This window comes from Thalassophryne amazonica, chromosome 2, assembly GCF_902500255.1.
Source record: "Thalassophryne amazonica chromosome 2, fThaAma1.1, whole genome shotgun sequence".
Classification (NCBI taxonomy): Eukaryota; Metazoa; Chordata; class Actinopteri; order Batrachoidiformes; family Batrachoididae; genus Thalassophryne; species Thalassophryne amazonica.
Genome location: NC_047104.1, coordinates 3,026,744 through 3,045,774, shown reverse-complemented (window position 1 = coordinate 3,045,774; position 19,031 = coordinate 3,026,744). Strand labels below are relative to the sequence as shown.

The 19,031-nt window shown below is 47.3% G+C and overlaps 1 protein-coding gene across 1 annotated transcript in view; it reads left to right on the top strand.

The window, feature by feature from the left end:
• LOC117501446 overlaps positions 1 to 19,031 on the top strand; it is a 190,361-nt gene that overhangs the window by 151,134 nt on the left and 20,196 nt on the right. The window contains 2 exon segments of the mRNA XM_034160351.1: positions 18,598 to 18,674; positions 18,767 to 18,850. Coding sequence (XP_034016242.1) covers positions 18,598 to 18,674; positions 18,767 to 18,850 — 161 coding nt within the window.

Genomic DNA, 19,031 nt, shown 5'->3' with positions numbered 1-19,031 from the left:
TTGACAGAACCTTTAATAAGGGTGAAAGAAGGTCTGGTTTGGTGCTCTCAGGACAGACGTACAGTAGTTCTGATGATAAACGTGCTGCAGTGTTCTGCAGGACAGATTCCTTCTTCCAGCCTGCTGAGATGATGCTATATGTCTCACCACTATAAAACAGCATCTGCACCCACCTGAAGAGGTTCAACCAAAATACAGCAGCTCCCTGCAGCTGCACACTGAGATGTGGTGGTTTGCAGCTGACTGGCTGATGAGCCGCCGGAACCCCGACCCACCAAATGCCAAACATCCCGGCAGGACGTAGAGATGAAACACCTCATCCTGTTACCACTGGCAACCTGCAGGGTCTTATCGTGGAAGAACTCACACATTCCATGTTTTCAAGTCCTCCACTGAGATTTTCATGCAGACTAAAAAAAAAAACAGCTAGATCTTGAAGTCCAACCGTGTAGGTTTGGTCCTGAGTACCACGGTGCCATGGGCAACCCCTCAGGACGGCACCCGTTGCCACCCTCCAGGATCAGGGCCCTTGGTGAACCCAGCAGCTGGAAAGGTCAAAGGGCCTTCCACATTTGGCTGCAGCTACTTTTGGGAGGTAGCGATTAGGATTAGATTAGATTATCTGTCTGTTTATCAGACTGGTCTGTGGTGTGGTGGTTGTAGTGGCATGTGGCACCAGACCTGATCTGACCTCTTTTGGACCACTCCATCTAAATTAGGCTCTTTGTGGAACTTTGGATGACACTCTGCTGGATGGTTTACATTTGAACCCTTGGGATCCTCGAGGACACAGGGGATTGGCTAATTAGCCTAATCTGTTACCATAGCAACATGGCCCCAAATAAATGGTGGAAAATAGACTGATAGATCTAAAAAACATCTGGACTGGACTTGTGGAGGAATAGATGAATGTGAAGGTTTTGTAGTCGTCTCAGCTACACTTTGTTTGGGGGATTTTCAATAATATGTGCTCAAGGAGTTTTTTTAAATCCAAGAACAGCACTTATTTCCAGTGAGATTTATCACTTCTGCAAACGGACTAAGTGGAAAGCAGATTTAATTTAATATTAGATCTTCCAAATATTTAAAAAGTTTTGTGTCTGCAAAACTCTCTAAAATCTGATAAAAGTCTTCAAAACTTTAATCTGGTTTTTGCGTGTGCTGAAAGTGTCCACGGTGGGACAGCGGGTGACGTGACATCACTTACCGTGCCATGCAGGAGACTGAGAAACAATCAGACCTCAGGACCCAAACCACATCCTACAAGGTGACCGTGACAGGATGCGTTAGTTCATGTAAGAACCACAAATCAACCAGGTCAGTAGTGTTTGGTTCTGGTTGGTGACGTCCCTTAAAAGCCTGATGAGTTCTGTGGCCAGACTGAGACTCCCAGAGACTTTCTGTCTCATCTGGTCCTGATTCTCATGTGCAGTTCTGCCGTTTTGTTCGCTGTCCAACCTTTTCCACCGCCTTGTAATGTCGACAGTATTTACGAGACTCTGTGTTTTCCAGACGATTTTACAGCGTCGCATCAACTTTTATCTTTAAGAAGGTGATGTTTGAGTGCACAGAGGGAACCGTGACACCGACCGCTGAAATTAAAAGCTATTAAAGTTCGCTTCTGCTGGAAGTATGACTGCTGGAGACTGCGTGATATAATGCAGGTGACTGAAAGTGTCCGTGTGTCCCGCCACCGACCGCATCATTATCACAAACAGAAGCCCTCACCCGGGCAACGCCGACGTGACCGCATGTCTCCGTAACGCTCTCCGGCAGCTGAACTGAGTGCACTTGGGTCGGCCTCTCGAGCTCCCTGACTGATTCATACCCACTCATTGACTTTGAAAAGCATCCAGAGCCACAGAGCTGATTGAGAGCGTTTTAAAGAACACTGCTGCTGCCAAACCAGCCAAAGGAAAGCAGCAACCTCAGGGCGCATTCTTTAAACTCCCCACTTATCACTCGTGTTTCTCCTTTTCGGGCTTCTTTTGTGTAAACGTAGAGCGTAAACATGACTACTAATGTGAGCTGGAAAACAAACCTCCATGTGCCTCTGGTGGGCCTCGACAGACGGCCCAAGGATGTGGGCAGAAGATCAGAACCCAGAGGAGGAACGTCTCTGACATGTCGTGCTCAGCGGCTTCCAACCCTCAACCGCTTAATGCTGGATTATTTGTGCCTTCTTTGTCTTTTCGTGCACATATTTTCTCAAGGAATAAACCTTTGGAAGGAACACTGAGACGAGGAAACAAGTCAGCATGAGGCTGAACAATCGTCACGTGTTGGGACAAACGGTGTGACTGTAACTTCACCGTCACCCTTCACTGTGGTCATTACGCACACCCACCCAAACTTCCAACGCAACGCCCAAACACCTCAAAGATTTTTAGCCCAAAAACTGTGAGAATTCTTTTTTTTTTGTTTTTTTTTTTTGCAGAAATCCTCAGGACAACATCATTTGATTGTGTTTATTTTAAGCTCCGGAGCGGATTTACACAATCCTTACTGCAGTTTCCTGATAATTAGGTGGAATATTTTTGTGGTTAAATATCACTTGCCGTTGTTTTAAGACGGTGAAGGAGAAACAGATACTATCAGCAGGACAAAGAGCTCCATTCCACAACACACACAAGGTGCTTTCAGTCTGAACATCACATCACTTAGAGGGCTTTTAAAAAAAAATTATGTTTTGTGGCTTGAATGGACCCATATTCTCAGAGACATTCTGGATCATCGTATGAGGAGGTGTGATCCAGAACCAGTTGTCTCCAGGGACTAGAACAGAATCACACAAAACCCAGCAGCTGATCACGTATCAGCGAATTCAAGCTGTGTGTGATGTCAGAGGAGCTCCACAATGTTCCAGATCCACATGTTGACTCTCCATAATTTGTTGGTAATGTTAGAAAGGTGTAGGACGGCTTTTTGTGATGTTTGCACTGATGGGAGCAAATCAAACTCCATCACAGAGAATCTTTGTGTGTGAGTGGACGAGGAGCCGAGACCAGCTCAAGATGTCTTCGTGCAGCACCCACCACATATTTGGTTTGTCACTTCAGGCTGCTTGGGGGACGTATCTGGAACAATGCTAGTCCTGTTGTGCAGCTGAATTGTGGCATCACTAAAAAACTGTACGATACAGACATCTGAGCGTCGCACTGAGCAGACTGGAGCAATGTTTAATGTGTCCCCGGTGAGAGACGGAGACCACCGTCAACATTTCTGTCTCATGCTGGGAGTGGTCACATAAGACAGGGACCACTGGTCCACTATATGGGGACAAAATGTCAACTGTCTCCTCTAAAATGCATCTTTATAATCTTACATCAACAAGAACAACGCTAAACACTGCAGGTCAAATAAGGTGCTAAAGTGTAGGTTTGTGATTTTACTCCTGAGTGTGAAAACTGGATTTATTATTATTATAATTCTTTAGTGATACCACAAATCAGTTCCCTGACCTCATTCAGCCCGCAGGTCAAAGTGGTTCATTGGGGCGTGGCCGTTACCGTGCACGAACGACTATCTGGACCCACAAGTAAGAGTTCAGTAAGCATTGAGGACGAGTGTTCATCCAAAGGACACGGCTGATGACAAAAACAAGAACACATCTGCTGCTAACACTGTCACATGTTCTACAGGTACAGTCATTAAAAACATGTACAATCTATCTAAAATGTTCGTTTCATATCACCCCAAGTCCACAGCTACAACAAGACTGTATCGCTACGTCACAAACACACACATATCCAGGTGCCATCGTGAAAAAATTTACAGTACTTCAAGTTCTTCACCAGTGGAGATCAGGTAGCTCAGTGAGACAGGACTGGGGCTACTAACATGTGCAGAGCATCCAGAAAGTATTCACAGAGCTTCACTTTTTCCACATTTTATGTTATGTTACAGCCTTATTCCAGAATGAAGTAAATTCATTTTTTTTTCTTCAAAATTCTACACACAATACCCCATAATGACCATATGAAAAGTATTTTTTGAGATTTTTGTAAGTTTAATAAAAAATAAAATAAATAAAAAAGCACATGTCCATAAGTATTCAGTCTTTGCCATGAAGCTCTAAATGGAGCTCAGGTGCCTCCTGTTTCTGCTGATCATCCTTGAGATGTTTCTGCAGCTTAATTGGAGTCCACCTGGGGTAAATTCAGTTGGTTGGACATGATTTGGAATGACACACACCTGTCTACATATAAGATCCCACAGTTGACAGAGAACAAACCATGCTGAAGTCAAAAGAATTGCCTGTAGACCTCCGAGACAGGATTGTCTGGAGGCACAAATCTGGGGAGAAGGACCTAAAGGCCCAGTCCCACTGGTGTTTAGGAAGATTTGCTCATGAATTGCACACACAATTGGTTTATATTTGCTAAACATCCACAGCATCCGTGAAACATGCTCGTATGAGTCGGCCGACATCCACACACGACCGCAATTATCCGCAGAGGCACATTTTTCCGTCGCCAGGATTTTTGAGCTGCACAAAAGTTTGGTTGCGGATGACATCCGCCTTACATATGCAATACATACTCAATACATACTCAATGTATGCGCTGTATATCCACCGTTATCCACTGATATCCGCAACTGACGGGGTATTGAGGCTCGGCAGTGGACTGGGACAGTGTGTAAAACCGATATATAGCGTGCCTATCACGTCCACATCACGGACTAAATTAAATTGTAGCAACTCCATACAGATTGGCCACGAATAAAGCTGTTGTATTACGTCTGCTTTGCATCTGATTTGTGAACAATTTGTGAATGCATAACAAACACTTCACGTAAACCCAAAGTACTATATATGTTGTGAAAGTGTAGGAACACGGACCCACAACAGGGGGCGCAATGAACGGACAATGGAGGAAGGTGAATAACAAGGTTTACTGTTGTGAAACGAGCACAATAAATACAACAATCACAATTTGGGGTCGAATCCGCTGGTGTCGTGTGGGCAGGCCCGAAGGTAGGAGACATCCGTCTCAGTCGAACCGGAACCACCCAGATCTCCTCTGCCACCGAACCCTGGAAATACTGGAACCGCCAAGTCCCGAATTCCCAGGTGGCCACTGCCTCCGCTCGTCGGATCCGGTACTGCTGGCGGGAGAGAGCAACAACACACAGGTGTGGATGCGACCGCACCCAGTAACGGAGAGGGGAGAAGCCGCCTCCACCTCTTGTCAATGTACAGCAGGAAGGTGAGTACTTATCCAAGCAATGAAGCTACCAGTAGTCAACAGTCCTGAAAAGGTTTAACAAGTTTAACTGGTTGTTCAGAATGTAAATGCAGAGAATATTACCTCAGTCTTAGGCGATATCTCGGCACTGAGGTGGAGACGCTGTCCTCCTGATATACCTCTGTGCTGAGTGAAACAGCTGTGTCTGGTGATGGGTGACAGCTGTCACCCAGGCTACTCCCATAAGGCGGCAGCGCCCTCTGGTGCCTGGAGCCCGCACTCCAGGCAGGGCGCCCTCTGGTGGTGGTGGGCCAGCAGTACCTCCTCTTCAGCGGCCCACACAACAATATAAATGTGGCAGAAATCGACATACCTGCCAGTCAGTGCCAGTCCAGCTGTGGAGATGTACAGATGTAGTTATGGATCCCCAAAGACGTAGTGTGATAGTTGCTGCCATCCAACAATATAACAGTCAACATGTCCAAGTCCAGCAATTGCTCCAGAGGCTGTGGTGTTGGTGTGAATAGTGATGCCGAAAGGCCCGAGTGCGCTTCTTTTATGACCACAATGCACACACGCAATACAACCGCTGTTGCCGCAACACATGCATGATGCATCCGTGACTGTTCATCATATATTCGCTATACATTATTAATATATCCGAAAGTCAAACTGAGTAATTTGTCATTTCTGGCCAATTTGGTAGTGGATGACAACGAACGCCCGACATTTGTATACTCATTTCATGCGCAATTAATCCTCTCCCCAGTGGGACCAAGCCCTTAGTCAGGGAAGTGACCAAGAACCTGATGGTCACTCTGTCAGAGCTCCAACATTCCTCTGTGGAGAGAGGAGAACCTTCCAGAAGGACAACCATCTCTGCAGTAATCCACCAACCAGACCTGTATGGTTGAGTGTCCAGACAGAAGCCACTCCTTAGTAAAAGGCACAAAACTGCCCAAAGATAGGTGCACCAAGCTTATGGCATCATATTCAAGAAGACTGGAGGCCAAAGGTACATCGACAAAATATTGAGGAAAAGGTGTGAATACTTATGTACAACTCCAATTCCAATGAAGTTGGGACGTTGTGTAAAATGTAAATAAAAACAGAATACAATGATTTTCAAATCTTTTTCAACCTATATTCAATTAAATACACCACAAAGACAAGATATTTGATGTTCAAACTGATAAACTTTATTGTTTTTGTGTAAATATTTGCTCATTTTGAAATGGATGCCTGCAACACTGTTGGGACAGTGTAGTCACTTGACCCAGCTATCTTAGCTAATTATAGGCCAATCTCCAACCTTCCTTTTCTCTCAAAAATTCTTGAGAGGGTAGTTGTAAAACAGCTAACTGATCATCTGCAGAGGAATGGTCTATTTGAAGAGTTTCAGTCAGGTTTTAGAATTCATCATAGTACAGAAACAGCATTAGTGAAGGTTACAAATGATCTTCTTATGGCCTCAGACAGTGGACTCATCTCTGTGCTTGTTCTGTTAGACCTCAGTGCTGCTTTTGATACTGTTGACCATAAAATTTTATTACAGAGATTAGAGCATGCCATAGGTATTAAAGGCACTGCGCTGCGGTGGTTTGAATCATATTTATCTAATAGATTACAATTTGTTCATGTAAATGGGGAATCTTCTTCACAGACTAAGGTTAATTATGGAGTTCCACAAGGTTCTGTGCTAGGACCAATTTTATTCACTTTATACATGCTTCCCTTAGGCAGTATTATTAGAAAGCATTGCTTAAATTTTCATTGTTATGCAGATGATACCCAGCTTTATCTATCCATGAAGCCAGAGGACACACACCAATTAGCTAAACTGCAGGATGGTCTTACAGACATAAAGACATGGATGACCTCTAATTTCCTGCTTTTAAACTCAGATAAAACTGAAGTTATTGTACTTGGCCCCACAAATCTTAGAAGCATGGTGTCTAACCAGATCCTTACTCTGGATGGCATTACCCTGACCTCTAGTAATACTGTGAGAAATCTTGGAGTCATTTTTGATCAGGATATGTCATTCAATGTGCATATTAAACAAATATGTAGGACTGCCTTTTTGCATTTACGCAGTATCTCTAAAATTAGAAAGGTCTTGTATCAGAGTGATGCTGAAAAACTAATTCATGCATTTATTTCCTCTAGGCTGGACTATTGTAATTCATTATTATCAGGTTGTCCTAAAAGTTCCCTGAAAAGCCTTCAGTTAATTCAAAATGCTGCAGCTAGAGTACTTTGTTGTGATTTGGCGCTATATAAATATAAATAAATAAATAAATAAATAAATAAAATAAAAATAGTGACACGGACCCACACAAATGAATGGACAATGAATGAGCCGAAAATAGAACACTTTACTGTTGTGAATATGCACACCTTAATACAGACGATTACAGAATTTTGTATGTAGTCAATCTACAAAGGTGAGGTGTGGGCAGGCTCGAGGATAGAAGATGTCCGTCCAGAGAGGAGCCGGAACCCACACGATTTCCACCGCCACCGAACCCGGAGAATACTGGAGCCGCCAACTCCCAAGTCCCCAGGTGGTCACTGTCTCTGGCTGTCGGATCTGGTACTGCAGGCAGGAAGCAGAAACAATCAAGGGTGGGTGTGAGCACACACCCAGCAAACAGTCAGCAAAGAACAGTCTTTAGTTTCCAACGGAGGGAAAACCTCCACCTCCAATCCAGAAACCCAGCACGTGCAGTATTAGTGAGTACTTATTGAAGTTTGGCGTGGGGAGCGAAGACGTCAGCCCTCCACGAACCACAAACCCAGCCTCCAGCTGCGAGCACTCACAGAAATGACTGCAAACAATACAGAAGCAAAAACTGTCTGTGAAAGACTCAAAAAACGGCTGAGCAGTTTACCTTCTTGGCTTGAAGATATCTCAGCAGGGAGGTGGAGTTGCTGCCCGGCTTTTATGGAGATGGTGATGAGGTGGTGATGAGTGACAGCTGTCAGGTGGTGATGAGAGACAGCTGTCATTCCCAGGCTGCTCCCGTGAGGCGGCTGTGCCCTCTCCTGCCTGAAGCCCGCACTTCAGGCAGGGCGCCCTCTGGTGGTGGGCCAGCAGTAGGCCCACACAACAAACACATTTCAAAAAAGCTGGGACAGTGGTATGTTTCCCACTGTGTTACATCACCTTTCCTTCTAACAACACTCAATAAGTGTTTGGGAACTGAGGACACTAATTGTTGAAGCTTTGTAGGTGGAATTCTTTCCCATTTTTGCTTGATGTACGACTTCAGTTGTTCAACAGTCCGGGGTCTCCGTTGTCGTATTTTGGGCTTCATAATGCGCCACACATTTTCAATGGGCGACAGGTCTGAACTGCAGGCAGGCCAGTCTAGTACCCGCACTCTTTTACTATGAAGCCACGCTGTTGTAACACGTGCAGAATGTGTCTTGGCATTGTCTTGCTGAAATAAGCAGGGACGTCCCTGAAAAAGACGTTGCTTGGATGGCAGCATGTGTTGCTCCAAAACCTGGATGTACCTTTCAGCATTGATGGTGCCATCACAGATGTGTAAGTTGTCCATGCCATGGGCACTAACACCCCCCCATACCATCACAGACGCTGGCTTTTGAACTTTGCACTGGTAACAATCTGGATGGGCTTTTTCCTCTTTTGTCCAGAGGACAGGGCGTCCATGATTTCCAAAAACAATTTGAAATGTGGACTCATCAGACCACAGTACACTTTTCCACTTTGCGTCTGTCCATTTCAAATGAGCTCGGGCCCAGAGAAGGCGGCAGCATTTCTGGATGTTGTTGATGATTGGCTTTCACTTTGCATGGTAGAGTTTTAACTTGCACTTGTAGCAACGAACTGTGTTAACTGACAATGGTTTTCTGAAGTGTTCCTGAGCCTACGCGGTAAGATCCTTTACACAATGATGTCAGTTTTTAATGCAGTGCCGCTTGAGGGATCAAAGGTCACAGGCATTCAATGTTGGTTTTCAGCCTTGCTGCTGCCGTGTAGAAAGTTCTCCAGATTCTCTGAATCTTCTGATTATATTATGGACTGTAGATGATGGAATCCCTAAATTCCTTGCAATTGAACATTGAGAAACATTGTTCTTAAACTGTTGGGCTATTTTTTCACAAAGTTGTTCACAAAGTGGTGATCCTCACCCCATCTTTGCTTGTGAATGGCTGAGACTTTTGGGGATGATCCTTTTATACTACTACTTTTATACTTCTGAAAGCTTTGTACCTTTGTTTCACCATCTGATCAATTTATGTATTAGACTGTCTGTGTTCCCATCTTCCTGGAAAACTGCCCTGATCATTCCCATATTTAAATCAGACAGCCCTACATGCATTTCAAATTACAGACCAATAGCTATACTTTCAACAATATCAAAATTACTAGAAAAAACTGTATAATCAACTTAGCTTCCTGGAGAAAAACCACCTGCTCAGTGACTTTCAGTATGGTTTTCGGTCCAAACGTTCCACTATGTGTGCTCTTCTACTGTTCACTGAACATATACACTCTGCTTTAAACAAAGGACAGGTTACAGGTGCAGTTTTTATAGATTTCCCTAAAGCATTTGATACAGTAAATCATCTCATTTTACTAAGTAAACTTCAGTCCTTTAAGCTGTCCCAAAGTGTGCTTGACATGATTACATCTTATTTGAGTGGCAGGTCTCAAATAGTCAAAATTGGTCAAACTAAATCTCGTCCTCTTAAATACAATATCGGTGTACCACAAGGGAGTACTCTTGGTCCATTACTGTTTCTTCTTTATATTAATGATCTTCCACTTATATGCAATTATTCTAACGTTTTATTGTATGCAGATGACACTGTACTCTTTTACTCCGACTCAAACCCCAATTTTGTAAATACTAAATTGTCATCTGATCTCAAAACACTTCAAAATTGGCTAACGGATCACCACCTTAGTATTAACATGAAAAAGACAATGTATGTATTTTCATTCCCCCAGGAAGCAACTTCAAATGTGCAACACAATCATGTTCTCCGATTACAAACTGCACAAAACAACAACCTATAAATATTTTGGTGTGCTCTTGGATTCTCATCTTAATTACAAAGAACATGTCAACTCTCTGATCAAGAAACTGCAACAAAAACTGTATGTCTACAACAAAATCAGACCATATTTGACAACCTCTGTTTCTCACACACGTACCTCCATGCTGTAGTCCTCTCCTCTATCTCCTATTGTTTGCCTATATGGTCTCTCACCACAAATGATGTTGTTGATCCTGTGGCTCGACTGTATAACAGAGCTTTCAAAATTCACTGTCAACTTCCAGGTTGGACCCACCATTGTATAGCTCTGTCCAGATCAAATGCTCTGACTTTCAACAACTATATAAGCAGTATGGCTATTAGATTCTATTTTCAGTTAAAAAAAAACTTCAACCTGCCACCAGCTCTGTTGGCTCTAGTACCAACTACAAACTCTCAAAGGAGCACCAGATCAACATCGGCGGAACAGCTCCAAGTCCCTTCTTATAAAAACACCTATGGACAAAGATCATTCTTCTACATCTATACTAAGATGTGGAATGATATCCCTCTGGGCACTAGATCTATCAGCTCAGAGATACTATTTAAAAAAAACTTACAGAGACAATTTATTGAATAGTTATTCGTGTAACCACTGATCTACCTTTCTCACTTCTCACTGATTTTATGAATGTGTGCTGTACATGTTAGGTTTATTGTCCACATGACTGAATGAAATGATTGTTTGTGTGTAGGTTTATGTGTAAAACAGGAACCTGATGTAAAACAGTTTTTACTGAGTCAGGCCTGGGGTAATGTGCAATTGTGCTTTTAACCTTTTCCTGTATAATAAATGAAATGAATGAATGAATGAATGAATACCCAATCATAACACTCACCTGTTTCCAGTTAACCTGTTCACCTGTGGAATGTTCAAAACAGGTGTTCATTGAGCATTCATTACCTGTCCCAGCTTTTTTGAAACCTGTTGCAGGCATCCATTTCAAAATGAGCAAATATTTGCACAAAAACAATAAAGTTTATCAGTTTGAACATTAAATATCTTGTCTTTGTGGTGTATTCAATTGAATATAGGTTGAAGAGGATTTGAAAATCATTGTATTCTGTTTTATTTACATTTTACACAACGTCCCAACTTCATTGGAATTGGGGTTGTACATGTGATTTCTTTGTTTTTTTTTTTTTTGTTTTTTTTTTTTTGTTTTTTTTTGTTAATAAATTTGCAAAAGATTTAAAAGAAACTTTTTTCATGTTGTCATTATTGTTGGGAAAGTGTCGGTACACGGACCCACAACAGGGGGCGCAAATGAACGGACAATGGAGGAAGTCAAATAACAACACTTTACTGTTGTGAATGGGCACAACAAACACAACAGATTACAACAATAGACAAAAAGCCAAATCACAAAAGGTGTCGTGTGGGCAGGCTCGAAGATAGAAGACGTCTCTCCAAAGTAGAACCGGAACCACACGATTTCCTCCGCCACCAGACCCCGGGAATACTGGAGCCGCCAAGTCCCGAACTCCCAGGTGGCCACTGCCTCCGCGTGTCGGACCTGGTACTGCTGGCGAGGAACAAAAAAACAATTAAATGTGGGCGCGTTTGCACCCAGCAATCCACACGGCAGGAAAACTACCTCCACCTCTCGTTGGAAAAAGAGTCTGCTATATAATGCACAAAGTCACAAAAGGTCACTGCCGAATGATCCCACAATCAGCTGAGAACGTTACCTTCCAGGTAGAGCGATATCTCGGCAAAGAGGTGGAGACGTCGTCCTGCTGATGTACCCCTGCTGATCAGGTGATTGGTAACAGCTGTTGCAGGTGATGCGTGACAGCTGTCACCCTGGCTGCTCCTGTGAGGCGGCTGCGCCCTCTGGTGCCTGGAACCCGCACTCCAGACAGGGCGCCCTCTAGTGGTGGGCCAGCAGTACCTCCTCTTCTGGCGGCCCACACAACAGGACCCCCCCCCCTCAACGGGCGCCTCCTGGCGCCCGACCAGGCTTGTCCGGGTGGCGGCGGTAGAAATCGGCCAGGAGGGCCGGGTCCAGGATGAAGCTCCTCTTCACCCAGGAGCGTTCTTCGGGACCGTACCCCTCCCAGTCCACCAAATACTGGAAGCCCCGGCCCATCCTACGGACATCCAAGAGCCGGCGTACAGTCCAAGCCGGCTCGCCATCGATGATCCAGGCAGGAGGCGGCGCCGGACCCGGAGTACAGAGGGGTGAGGTGTGATGCGGTTTGACTCGGGACACATGAAACACAGGATGGATCCGCAGTGAGGCCAGAAGCTGAAGCCTCACTGCGGCTGGACTGATGACCTTAAGGATCTTGAAGGGGCCGATGTAACGGTCCTGTAACTTGGGGGAGTCCACTTTGAGGGGAATGTCCCTCGTGGATAACCACACCTCCTGCCCTGGCCGATACGCAGGGGCCGGGGTCCGCCGACGGTCTGCATGGGCTTTTGCCCTCGTCCGGGCCTTTAGCAAAGCAGAACGGGCGGCACGCCACACCCGACGGCACTTCCGTAGGTGGGCCTGGACCGAGGGCACACCGACCTCTCCCTCAACCACCGGAAACAACGGGGGCTGATACCCCAGACACACCTCAAAAGGGGAGAGGCCGGTGGCTGAAGACACCTGGCTATTATGGGCATACTCGATCCAGGCCAAATGGGTACTCCAGGCCGCTGGGTGCGCGGCAGTCATGCAGCGCAAGGCCTGTTCCACCTCCTGGTTTACCCGTTCTGCTTGCCCGTTGGTCTGAGGGTGGTACCCGGATGAGAGACTCACCGTGGCCCCCAGTTCCCGGCAGAAGCTCCTCCAGACTTGCGAGGAGAACTGGGGACCGCTATCGGAGACGATGTCTGTTGGAATCCCATGCAGCCGGACGACGTGGTGGACCAGGAGGTCCGCTGTCTCCTGGGCTGTTGGGAGCTTCGGGAGGGCCACGAAGTGGGCCGCCTTGGAGAATCGGTCCACTATCGTGAGGATGGTGGTGTTACCCTGGGACGACGGGAGGCCCGTGACAAAATCCAGGCCGATGTGGGACCAGGGGCGATGAGGCACAGGCAGAGGCTGGAGTAGTCCTGATGCCCTGCGATGGTCAGCCTTGCCCCTGGCGCAGGTGGTGCAGGCCTGGATATAATCCCAGACGTCGGCCTCTAGGGACGCCCACCAGAAGCGCTGCCGGACAACTGCCACGGTTCTTCGCACCCCTGGATGACAGGAGAGCTTGGAGCCGTGACAGAAGTCCAGGACTGCAGCCCTAGCTTCTGGTGGGACGTATAGTTTGTTCTTCGGCCCAGTTCCGGGGTCCGGGCTTCATGCCAGGGCCTCCCGGACGGTTCTCTCTACGTCCCAGGTGAGGGTGGCCACGATAGTGGACTCCGGGATGATGGGTTCCGGTGGATCCGACAACTCCGCTTTGACTTCATCTTCATGTACCCGGGACAAGGCATCCGATCTCTGGTTTTTGGTCCCGGGACGGTAGGTGATCTGGAAGTCAAAACGGCCGAAGAACAGTGACCAGCGGGCTTGCCTGGGGTTCAGCCGCTTGGCGGTCCTGATATACTCCAAGTTCCGGTGGTCAGTGAAAACCGTGAATGGCACGGACGTTCCCTCCAACAGATGTCTCCACTCTTCAAGAGCCTCTTTCACCGCAAGGAGTTCTCGATTGCCGACGTCATAGTTCCGTTCGGCCGGGGTCAACCTGCGGGAAAAATAGGCACACGGGTGAAGGACCTTATCGGTCCTCCCGCTCTGGGAAAGCACAGCTCCTATCCCTGAGTCCGAGGCGTCCACTTCAACCACTAACTGGCGACTAGGATCGGGCTGCACCAGAACGGGTGCAGACGAGAAGCGCCGTTTCAACTCCTTGAACGCGGCATCGCAACGATCCGACCAGGTGAAGGGGACTTTTGGTGAGGTCAGGGCTGTCAGGGGGCTAACTACCTGACTGTAGCCCTTAATGAACCTCCTGTAGAAATTTGCAAAGCCGAGGAACTGTTGCAGCTTCCTACGGCTAGTGGGTTGGGGCCAGTCTCTCACCGCCGCAACCTTGGCCGGATCAGGAGCGACGGAGTTGGGGGAGATGATAAACCCCAGGAAGGACAAAGATGTGCGGTGAAACTCACACTTCTCGCCCTTCACAAACAGCCGGTTCTCCAACAACCGCTGCAGGACCTGACGTACATGCCGGACATGAGTCTCAGGATCCGGAGAAAAGATGAGTATATCGTCTAGATATACGAAGACGAATCGGTGCAGGAAATCCCGCAAGACATCATTAACTAATGCTTGGAACGTCGCGGGGGCGTTTGTGAGGCCGAACGGCATGACCAGGTACTCAAGTGACCTAAGGGGGTGTTAAATGCCGTCTTCCACTCGTCTCCCTTCCGGATCCGAACCAGGTGATACGCATTTCTAAGATCTAGCTTAGTGAATATTTGGGCTCCATGCAGGGGCGTGAACACTGAATCCAACAGGGGCAACGGGTATCGATTACGAACCGTGATTTCGTTCAGCCCCCTATAATCAATGCATGGACGAAGTCCGCCGTCTTTTTTACCCACAAAAAAGAAGCCTGCACCCATCGGGGAGGTGGAATTCCGGATCAACTCGGCGGCTAAAGAGTCCCGGATGTAGGTCTCCATTGATTCGCGCTCAGGTCGTGAGAGGTTGTACAGCCTGCTGGACGGGAACTCAACGCCTGGAACCAAATCAATGGCACAATCGTACGGACGGTGGGGGGGAAGGGTGAGCGCCAGATCCTTACTGAACACATCCGCAAGGTCATGGTACTCCACCGGCACCGTCCCTAGATTGGGCGGGACTCTGACCTCCTCCTTAGCCTGGGAACCGGGAGGAACCGAGGAACCTAAACATGCCCGATGGCAGGTCTCGCTCCACTGAACCACTACCCCGGACGGCCAATCGATCCGGGGATTGTGTTTTAACATCCAGGGGAACCCTAGAATCACACGGGAGGTGGCAGGAGTCACAAAAAACTCGATCTCCTCCCGGTGATTTCCTGACACCACCAGAGTTACTGGTGGTGTCTTATGCGTGATTAGAGGGAGTAGGGAGCCATCTAGTGCCCGCACCTGCACAGGCGAGGTAAGCGCCACCAGAGGGAGCCCTATCTCCCTGGCCCATCTGCTGTCTAACAGATTCCCTTCAGAGCCCGTGTCCACCAGTGCTGGGGCCTTCAGGGTTAAATCCTCATAAAGGATTGTCACTGGGAGTCGTGTGGCAATATGGGTATGTCCCACGTGAATGTTTTGGCCCACCCCTAACCCAGTGTCTAGGGGCGGGCGTTAGTGTTTAACCGCTCGGGCAGTCCCTCACTTGATGCTCTATTGAGCCACAAACAAAGCACGCTCCGCGGGCCAGCCTCCTCTGTCTATCTGGTGCCCTAAATGTGGCCCTGCTCGTGTCCATAGCTTCGTCAGCAGGGGGAGCTGTCACCACACGGAGCGTAGAGGCCGTGGGGCGTGGGGAGGGCGGAACTCGGTCGGAACCGGAAGGGAGAGGGACGGCGCGTGCCCGGCCACGCCCTTCGTCTCGTTCCCGACGGCGTTCTTCTAACCGATTGTCTAATCGTATAACGAGATCAATAAGCTCGTCTAAATTCCGCGGTTCGTCCTTGGCCAGCAGGTGCTCCTTCAGGACCAACGATAGTCCGTTTACGAAGGCGGCGTGGAGGGCAGCGCTATTCCAGCCGGACCTCGCAGCCGCGATGCGGAAGTCGACTGCATAAGCAGCTGCGCTCCGGCGCCCCTGTCTCATTGACAGCAGCACGGCTGAAGCGGTCTCTCCTCTATTTGGGTGATCGAACACTGTTCTGAACTCCCTCACAAACCCATCATATGTCAGAAGGAGCCGTGAATTTTGCTCCCAGAGCGCTGTAGCCCAAGCGCGTGCCTCGCCGCGAAGCAGATTAATCACATAAGCTATCTTACTAGCATCAGTCGCGTACATGATGGGACGTTGTGCGAAGACGAGCGAACACTGCATAAGAAAGTCCGCGCATGTCTCCACACAACCCCGTACGGTTCTGGAGGGCTTATGTATGCTTCAGGGGAAGGTGGGAGGGGTCGTTGAACGACCTGTGGAACGTCACTATTGCGCACAGGATCGACAGGAGGGGGAGCCACAGCAGCGCCCTGAGGGCGCGCTTCCACCTGCGCGGCGAGAGCCTCCACCCTGCGGTTAAGGAGGACGTTCTGCTCGGTCATCAGATCCAGCCGAGCCGTAAAAGCGGTGAGGATTCGCTGCAACTCACCGATCATTCCTCCTGCAGACGCCTGTGCGCCCTGCTCTTCCATTGGCCGTTCAACGGCCGGTTGATGCCCCTCGGGATCCATGACGTTGGCCGAGATATCCTGTTGGGAAAGTGTCGGTACACGGACCCACAACAGGGGGCGCAAATGAATGGACAATGGAGGAAGTCAAATAACAACACTTTACTGTTGTGACTGGGCACAACAAATACAACAGATTACAACAATGGACAAAAAGCCAAATCACAAAAGGTGTCGTGTGGGCAGGCTCAAAGATAGAAGACGTCTGTCCAAAGTAGAACTGGAACCACACGATTTCCTCCGCCACCAGACCCCGGGAATACTGGAGCCGCCAAGTCCCGAACTCCCAGGTGACCACTGCCTCCGCGTGTCGGACCTGGTACTGCTGGCGAGGAACAAAAAAACAATTAAATGTGGGCGCGTTTGCACCCAGCAATCCACACGGCAGGAAAACTACCTCCACCTCTCGTTGGAAAAAGAGTCTGCTATATAATGCACAAAGTCACAAAAGGTTACTGTCGAATGATCCCACAATCAGCTGAGAACGTTACCTTCCAGGTAGAGCGATATCTCGGCAAAGAGGTGGAGACGTCGTCCTGCTGATGTACCCCTGCTGATCAGGTGATTGGTAAAAGCTGTTGCAGGTGATGCGTGACAGCTGTCACCCTGGCTGCTCCTGTGAGGCGGCTGCGCCCTCTGGTGCCTGGAGCCCGCACTCCAGACAGGGCGCCCTCTGGTGGTGGGCCAGCAGTACCTCCTCTTCTGGCGGCCCACACAACAATTATGGGGTGTTATGAGTAGAATTTTGAGGGAAAACATGAATTTCCTCCATTTTGGAATAAGGCTGTAATATAAGCAAATGTTGAAAAACTGAAGTACTGTGAATATTTCCAGGTGAACTGTAAACCTGTATTTGATATCTGGTTACACATCATCTTCATCATTGTCCACATGGCTGGACAGTTAACCTGATCTGGACTGACGTCCCATCCAGGGGAAGTCATAGACTCTCATCTGCTCAACACTACAGTATCCTCGGGGCCTGTATAGGACTTCCTCCTACACTTCAGCAATGGAAACTTCAGTGATGACTCCAAAGTGTCCATCTCACAGTGGACATGTAAAATTTGGTCACCAAAAAAATTCATTACTCAGCACTGATTATGATACATATTGAACATTATAGTTGTATGTCTGGACCCTTTTTGAGGAAGAGCTTGTGTCGTTTAACCATACAAACACGGCCCGCTGACATTTATACTGCTGTCTAAAGATATTCAGAGTATGAACTTTGAATAAATGTTGATTTTTATGTACAAATGTGCAACAAATGAATGCAAAAACCAACACACATGGTTTTGAACCACCACCTTCAGTGCACCTTAGCACTGATGGTTCTAGTCTGAGGAATTCTGCAACATGAATGAAACACACTTCTTCCAAGACATATTTCCTCTTTTGATGTTTTGAAGATGAGGTCACCTGCTCAGGTGTCTGAGACTTGTTTGCGCTCTGTGGGGTCGAGTATAGGTTTAAGTTTGAATTGATGAATTAAAGGGGTCATTAATGGGATTTTTATATCAGCCAACAACTATTTTCTGTGTAACGTTTTTGTGGCATTTGCAGAGAAAGAAGCAACACTCCTTCGCTGAGCTTTTCAGTTTCCTGTTTAAATTCTCGTCCACGTGTGCATGTTTAGTGTACGAGATTTCCACATGTGCATATTTAGTGCGTACGGGTCCTGTCCTGTGAGACCGTTGTTCCTCCCCACGTTACTCACTGCATTTTTCTCAAGATGTCTGATAGCAGTGATTTTCCACAAATACATCCAAAAGTCACATTCAGGGGATACAAACTGCCTGTGACCAAGAATGTGGTCAGACTAGAATCAACACAGGTCTGACTTTTCCCACAGAGAGCATTAAGTTGAGGGAGAGCGGCTGAGGAGGAGTGGCCAAGGGGCATGCTTTGTTTACATCCTAAAATCTGATGCAAGTGTGACATCTAGTGGCAGAAGAATCATTTGTGGCACATTTAATGTCCTGAGCTTTATTTTTGTCACTGGTGCAGGTGTCATTTCGTCTGGAGTTTGAGTTCAGTCGTTCTGTTTTCCTGGAGCACCTGAGGGTCGTCCTGGAGGCCAGCAGGTGTCAGCACATGTTGAATTTAATCAGAAATAGTTCTGCTTTGAAAGTCCTCCAGAGTTCATCCTTTCACCTTCTTTGTCTCGTCTCAACAGCGATGGAGAAGAAATGAGCACAGCTGATAACTTCAATGATATCTACTACTCTCTGAAATACGAGGCAGACCTTCTCTTCACCAGGTCGGATGTCTTTACATTTTATTCTCAGACATGTGGGTGTAGCCTCAGTTTATAACCCGCTGTGTTGGTTCAGCAGTTAGTCTTCAGATCAACACTGATTTGCTGAAACATGTAGACTAAAGTAGACTCGCTCATCAGGAGGTGGTATCAGACACCTGGTTGTCATGGTGATTATGCTGCA